This window comes from Triticum dicoccoides, chromosome 6B, assembly GCF_002162155.2.
Source record: "Triticum dicoccoides isolate Atlit2015 ecotype Zavitan chromosome 6B, WEW_v2.0, whole genome shotgun sequence".
Taxonomy (NCBI): domain Eukaryota; kingdom Viridiplantae; phylum Streptophyta; class Magnoliopsida; order Poales; family Poaceae; genus Triticum; species Triticum dicoccoides.
Genome location: NC_041391.1, coordinates 722,841,236 through 722,848,682, shown reverse-complemented (window position 1 = coordinate 722,848,682; position 7,447 = coordinate 722,841,236). Strand labels below are relative to the sequence as shown.

Here is a 7,447-nt window from a genome sequence, read left to right as displayed (position 1 = left end):
TTCTCTTGTTTGCAGTGTGTATTTAAATATACATCGAGGACATTGTTTTTACATGTAACATTTGTGAAACATGTACTCTACTACTTTTCTTCTGAATGTATGTGTCACATGACACGTACGATGTCGATCTTTCGAGCAGCATCAGCAAAAACAACAACGGCTCAACCTGATAACAACCAACAAGGCATCATCTATGCATGCTGATTTGTCTGAATTCTTTGGACAAAGGCAACCACGTGTTGAGACAAATTCCTCCCATTCACGCTCATGTCGCACTCGATCGCCCTCAGGTTTTGGATGCGGAAATGGGTTTTTCACCGCTTCCAGAACGAACATGCAGCAGACAGGATGATGAATTAAACTGACATGAATTCACAACAATGTGTTCATTACCTTGGAATTAAAGACACGACAATCCAACACTTGAAAAAGGGCCTGAAGTACATCCTTGCAATCATCCTTTGTCAGCTTGTTCTGTCTAAGAAGCAACTCTACTCTTGTCCTCATCTCAAAATTCCTGAAATGAGGGCCAAGGACACTGCGGTAAGGCTCCATCAACGACATCATCACAAGCGGCAATCTGGAGAGTAAGCAAATACACCATTGCGTAAAGCTGGAATTTCTGAAAGGAGCAGCTAGCTAGATCGGATCAATTAATTGCAGACCTATCACTTAACAACAATGTGCTCATTTTAAGGCCCATCGCTCACCGCATTGTTTGGGCACAAAAGCCTGATAAATCAAACTGAATTTTAAAATTTGTATATTCGCAGTCAAGACATCTGGTCTATATTCGAATTTGTAGTTAGGGAATGCTAAATACTGCTGGCATTTAACTGAGATTTTTCCGACAAAAATGAAGAAATTTTTTTCACAAAAAACACACCTCTGTATTAGATTTTTTTCCACTGCGCCTTCCAAACGCAATGGAACTATATATATCATGCAGCGAATTGCAATTTCATGACAATATTTGCAAGGCTACTGATGTCCGTAACTATGTACCCAAGTTCTCTGCCATACAATCAGAATCAGGTTGCATAATCAGAAAAAAAAAACAGAAGGAATAGAAATACGACATCACCTATCACATATTGTATTACATTAAAAATTGAAAGAGTGCAGGACATACCAGCTGGATGACATTGAATGAAATGGGTGATCATGTAGAAAAAATCTGCAATAACATCATGGTTCTTTAATACTGCCACAGTAACCAACAACAATTGTTGAACAAAATATTTGCTTTCAAGCCATTGAACTCACCACGCATGTTGCTTGCCCAATCATAGTATTGTTCTCCGACCTGCTATATGCCTAATGCAATATTAGTGAATAATTTTTCAAGAGTAAAAATTGATGATGTTTCCATAACATCTTCGACTCCAACTAACCATTCAATGATAAATCAGCGCTTGCTAAGGTATCTCAAAAGAAATGTCATTTGTCTGATATATGTTCATGTTCAGAGGTTGTTGCGCTATGATGGATGAATATGATACAATTCATTGTAATGTATGTCGATGCTCACGGTTTGATTTACATGGAATAGAAAAGAGTGCCAAAGTTTTGACGAAATGTTGATTCACTTCCATATCATCGAATTTCTTGCATTCTATACGTCCCGCTTTTAGCAAAGGTTATGCCAAAGATTCAGAAGCATATTCAGTCCAAAGGGTCGACAAATATGCCAGAAATGGTGGATACGCCGCCGGCGCTTGCTCCCAGAAAGATCAGAAGCCCCTCGGTCATTAATGTCATGCATGGCCATGATGGGTCACCACATTCGTTGGAGGAAAAAAAATTCCTTGTACTCTCCTAGCTAGAGTGAGTACTAGTGGCGACTTGTTGGAGGTTGCAAAACTAGAGTCTTACAGGAAATATCACGCACAACATCAAATTAAATGAGAACGTGCAGAAGGTTTCTTTGCTTATGGTGTTCCCAAAATAACACAATTTGATTCTGCCACAGAACATTATACAAGAGGGTAATGAGCCGCAGCCCCTTTCGGAATGCTTTGCTGGTTACCTCAAGTGCCCTGCATGCAATGCGTATCATAGTGGGAAAAGGCCATCCCCAAACAGAACACCGTCTCCGACCAGGGCATTGGACCGCCACCTAGATGATCTCCTCTAGGTCTTCGCAACCCCGTATCGGCTAAGGATGTGAAGGAAGAGCACATGCTTGAAGAATCACAAAATCCTAATTATGCTGCAGATGAGGAGACGCCGCCAGCCCATCCCGAGACGCAACCTTGCAAACAATCAACCTTGCACAAAGATGAGCTGCAAAATTCGCACTTTAGGAATAAAAACAAGAGAAAATCCCTGAAAATTTGAGAGATATATGTTTTCATCTCTCAAAAGATATGGGCTGCGCCCGGTCGGTCTTCCACCATCTGGCTATCAGTCTCAAGCACTATTAATTTTCTGTAACCCCCTCTCCATAGCTGCTTGAACACCATCGATATCTCTGCAGGCTAGGGCCTCGATGATGCACGGGTCTGAAATGACCTCGTACTGCTTCGCCTGCGCTGCAACAAAATTACCCAAGTGATCTCGAAGCACAACCCCAGTTCCTGCTGTATGTGTTGCCGCAGCGGCAGCACTGTCAGGGCAAGGATTGTAGAATGAATGGGATAGAGGCAGAGCTAGCCAGGCAGCAAGCCATGGATGAAAATTTAGGCTAGATAGAAGGCAAGGGCTGAGGAGAGAAGGGATGAATGCTCAACCAAAAATCCAAAGAGAAATGGAATAAGTTGTAGTCAAAACATGAGAGGTCGGCCCCTTTTAAGAAACCAAGAAAAGCTAACATGTTTGATGAACTCAGGGGTGGCTCAATGTCTTTTGTGTTCTGCTCGCTTATGATCAGCTGCACAACATGTAAATGCTTAATTATGTTGTGTTCATGATCATGCTGCTCAACATCTACTCAAGTACTTTGATCATGTCTCTTTATTTGTACTGCTGCTACTATACTTTATATGATGATGATGAAGTGCTGCTGAGTTGTGTGCAAATTTCGTTAAATCAGTGATGTGTATGTGTGCTGTCAGTTATGTGTATGTGCTTATTTTAATCCAGTGAAATATGGCACTCAACTGTAGCTAGCTAACTAAACGGTTTTGCATAAATCAGAAATTACGCACTCAACTGTAGCTAGCTAAACGGTTTTGCTTAAATTGGTGAAATTACGCACTCAACTGTAGCTAGCAATGTGAATATCTCAATGAATTCAGCTCTGTTTTCTGTGTGAAACTGTTGTTGTTAAACTTAAATCAAGCCACATTCCAGTCCAGTTTGAGCAATGCAAATTCATTCCATATGTAACCATTGCAGCTCAGCTCAGTTTGAACAATCCATCAAGAACAGAAACTTAAAATACTCCCTCCGTCCCATAATATAAGAGCATTTTTTACACTACACAAATGTAAAAAAAAACGCTCTTACATTATGTTGGGCAGCTGAAAGAACTGCACAGAACTAGCAAAAGTCAGTTCACTTGAACATTACATACCATTTCACTGAATATCACTCTACTGAAACTCACTGCATATATATTGTGGACCGTTTCACCCACAAAAGAGGCACATCACCATTTTAACTTTCGACTACGATTGTTTCGAGTTCTATCCAATAATCAATACCCATGTTGGGCAGCTGAAAGTTCATTACCTGTCAACTCACCTGCCACAGGAAGCCCAAGTTGCCTGTACGCGCTAGACATGTTCCACACATTGCAGAGTTAATATGTTCGATGACTTTGACAAGTACATATATGGAAGTCCCTGACGAATGGACGCATGCTGAAACCAAATCCATACGCCCCTCAAGTGTGTCATCCGCGCCGATACCTCTACCGTGGTGCGCCGGTACCTGAGCTTGTGTACCAGAAGCAGGTGCCCAAATTTTCTTGCTTGCAGTCTGATTGCTGAAAAGTACAGTTCATGGCCTGTCACACTTCTAATACTACAACTAAGTATCATAAACACACTTACCTTGCCCATTTTATTTTGCTTGCCAGCACTGAATGGATAGTTTTGTTCAGCGGTCTCCTTTCGGTACACGCAGGGCGGCGATGGCGAGTTTAAGCGCCTAATGCGCTTTTCTAATCCATGGGTACTGGTTAATTTGTGGTATAATACTCACTGTTCCACATAATCAGGAGTTCTTTGAACACAATATTTCTTGATGTTTACAGTATCAAATTTTAGACATGTATATGGAATAGCTTAAGTATATGAATTACTTCAACCTGAACTGTTGAAATAAACACCCCTGCCCTCAAGTGAAACTCTAAACAGTTGGATGAATGGACAACTAAACAGTTGGCTACATACATAGTTCGTTCCAAGCACATTTAGATTGATTCACATCCAGTTTATCGAGTGGAGCCGAAATGATTTCAGAACCTGGCTTTTTTTCAGACTCGTTGCAACTGCATCGGTCGGCCATGAGATGGGACAGCAATATTCGAATCAGGTGTTTCATTGGCACAAGATGATTTACAAGGTGTCAAAGGAGTACAGAATCTGGTGGAGCTTCAATCGATCCATGCTTCCTGTTGCTCTGTCATTGAAATGCTCGGCCGTTTATCTTGTTGATGACTGAATGAATGATTGTTGCAGTTCCAGTGGCGGCCAAGGTCACCTTCGCTGCTTACTCCTGAGAATGAGAAGGAAATCTCAACCTCCATACAAGGCTGAGTTGCTGGCAAGTGGAAGCAGCTGCAGACCATAAAGGAGAAGAGTATGTGTGATGAATCCAAAGATGTTGAGGTTGAGTGAAAGTCATCGGGAAACTGTTTCCTGGACTAAACACTCAAGTTTATAATTTGTTTTGTTCTTACATGCACTTCACCTTGTACATTCTTCTTATTCGCATTCATGTGCCTTCATCCAACCAAATAAAGACACAACTGAATCCTGAATTTCCAGACTCAATCCCATCAATGAAATGTCTAAGTTTCTACGTCTACATACGGCTTTTTTCTCCATAAAACTGGTGCTCGCTGCCTGGTGAATGGCATCTTTCCGGAGCAATACAATGAAATGAAATGAAATGGTGGCCTCTAAAGGAGAAACAACACAACTAGAGCGCTAACTGATTGCCAGAGAAGTCTCTCCTCCACAAACGGGTTCCTAGCCGATCACATATCGAATCTGACATCCCATTTTCCATCCATGTAACCATTAAGGGTCCAGTTGTTCTCCCTCAGCTGGAAATAAGGCATCTGCAATCACAAACACGTTTTCAGATTTATGAAAACTACAGCCAGATAGAAAACATAAATTTAACCTTTGCTTGGTAATGTTTCGGTCAACAGTGAACGAAAGGAAAACCCAATGTTTTGCACTAAATTGATCCAGGTAATTGTGGTATAAGGTGGGCAGAAGAAATACTCGTCAGATTATACAGTTATATATGAACTAGGACATCAGCAATAATATATGGCGAAAAGAGAAGGGGATGGAACCACATATTTCAACATGAGTTTGTGTCTGGAAAATACTTGTACAAGAACTAACAAGCAACGAGGGGGAGACACTGGCAGATATTAAAGGCACATCAAGTTACTCTCAACTTCTTTGCTTTACGAAAGAGAAACTGGCCAATGTACTGATATTATACAAGAACTAATCTGGCCAGTGGCAGGTACTGGTATGCGGTAATGTTTCTTGAGCGAATGTGACCGGTGAGGAACAAGTGTGTGCTGCTCTGGAGCTTTTCGCTTTCCGAGAGAGAAACTGGCAAGCACTTTCCCATTGAATATGTGACATACAATATTTAGTGCTGGGCTGATATATCTAAGGTTTCTTAAGCTACTGAGTGGTGAGAGTAACAGGTGTGTGCTGCTCTGAACCCTTTTTGCTTCCCGGAAGAGGAACTGGCATGCACTTTCGCACTGCACAGGCATACAATATTTAGTTTAGGTGCCAGGGTTTGTTGCTGCTAAGTGACAGAAATTCAGGCACAAGCGGTGGCGATCTTAACGGGAACAATCGAAAGAGAAGCAGCAGACCATGTCAGAATAATATACGTATTTGCATGAGAATTTAGCATCGTAATTCTGTAGTAGATAAATGCATTATACAGGTATGTGTATATTCGACTGCAATGGGGCATTCAGGCATTGCAGAAAGGGGACGGGTCGGGTTAACCAGCAGTACAAATGTGTGCGCCCTGTGGCGTCGTACCTTTCGGTAGAGCTCGTATCCGGCCTTGATCCTGACGTCCTGGCCCCTTCTGAAGTCGAGTATGGTCCAGGCGAGCTCGACGGCGCCGCTCTTCCTCCTCTGCAGGCAGGCAGGCAGGCAGGAACAGAACAGAGCAACAGTACAAGTTTCAGTCAGGCACAAAATGTAATATGGTCATCATGCTGCAAATTCTTGTGAAATGCAGGCGGGCGGGGGTACCGGCTTGAAGTTCTTGTCTGCGAGGAGGCGTCCCTTGATGTTGAGGCCGAGGAGGCCGTCGTCGGTGAATGAGACGGCCTTCTTGGCCCGGAGGGTGTACCTGAAGATGTTGCCCCTCTCCAGCTGCACCCCCGCCCCGACGTTGGCCGACAGCTGGTTGGGTCATGGAGGAGAGCAGAGGAGAGACGAATCAATCGCATCAATCAAATCAAATCAGTCGTTGGATTGGATTGGATTGGATTGGATTGGAAGAGAAGGAGAGGAAAGAAATACAGGGGAGAGCAGAGTAATAGAGACCTGTGGGAAGAAGTGCCTTGCGAGGATGGCGAGGAGGCTGGGCTTCCGGGTGGCGGTGTCGATCTCCGCGTGAGCCTGATTCATTTCCATTGATTCATTGTTGGTCCGGGGGTCAGGTCACCGGAGGAGGAGTAAAGAAAGAAAGAAAGAAAGAAAGAACCTGGAGGAGCGCGTTGTATGCGAGGGGCAGCTTCTGCTTGGCGTGGATGCGGAGGCCCAGCTGCTGCCCCTGCCCGGAGGTGCTGTCGGCGCCGCGCAGCCGCAGGGAGGTCTCCATCCGGCGGCCGCAGGTGAGGAGTGAGAGATGGATAGGGTTGGTTGGTTGTGGCTGCTGCTGCTGCTGCTGCGGAGAGGACGATGGCGACGACTTTCTTTCCTTGGGCCCAAATCTCTTCTCTCGTAGTAGTAGTATTTTGTTTGAGCCCATTCTAATTCGTCCCTCCGTCCAAAAATACTTGTCATCAAAATAAACAAAAAGGAATGTATCTAGACCTACTCCCTCCGTTCCTAAATATTTATCTTTCTAGACATTTCAAATGGACTATCACATACGGATGTATGTAGACATATTTTACAGTGTATACTCACTCATTTTGCTCCGTATGTAGTCACTTGTTAAAATATCTAGAAAGACAAATATTTAGAAACGGAGGGAGTACTTGACAAAACAGCCGACCAAATTTTTCTCACTATGATTTTCTATTTGCAAACATAAAATAAAATAAATTGAGGCT

General features: G+C 43.1%; 1 protein-coding gene across 1 annotated transcript; it reads right to left on the bottom strand.

Moving 5' to 3' along the window:
* Positions 1–4,470: 4,470 nt before the first annotated feature.
* On the bottom strand, positions 4,471–7,035 carry LOC119325867 (outer envelope pore protein 21, chloroplastic-like). The gene is made up of 5 exons (XM_037599586.1): positions 6,874–7,035; positions 6,714–6,788; positions 6,417–6,569; positions 6,198–6,296; positions 4,471–5,233 (listed from the first exon to the last, which is right to left on the bottom strand). The coding sequence occupies exons 1-5, from the start codon at positions 6,988–6,990 to the stop codon at positions 5,150–5,152; spliced, it is 528 nt and encodes a 175-aa protein (XP_037455483.1). The 5' UTR covers positions 6,991–7,035; the 3' UTR covers positions 4,471–5,149.
* Positions 7,036–7,447: the final 412 nt, after the last annotated feature.

What these genes read in the sequence shown, in the direction of transcription:
- LOC119325867 (XM_037599586.1), bottom strand. Translation starts at nt 6,990, where the DNA reads ATGGAGACCTCCCTGCGGCTGCGCGGCGCCGACAGCACCTCCGGGCAG. An exon ending in CATACAACGCGCTCCTCCAG is followed by an intron (nt 6,789 to 6,873) that starts GTTCTTTCTTTC and finishes GAAATGAATCAG; the next exon opens with GCTCACGCGGAGATCGACAC. An exon ending in CAAGGCACTTCTTCCCACAG is followed by an intron (nt 6,570 to 6,713) that starts GTCTCTATTACT and finishes TGACCCAACCAG; the next exon opens with CTGTCGGCCAACGTCGGGGC.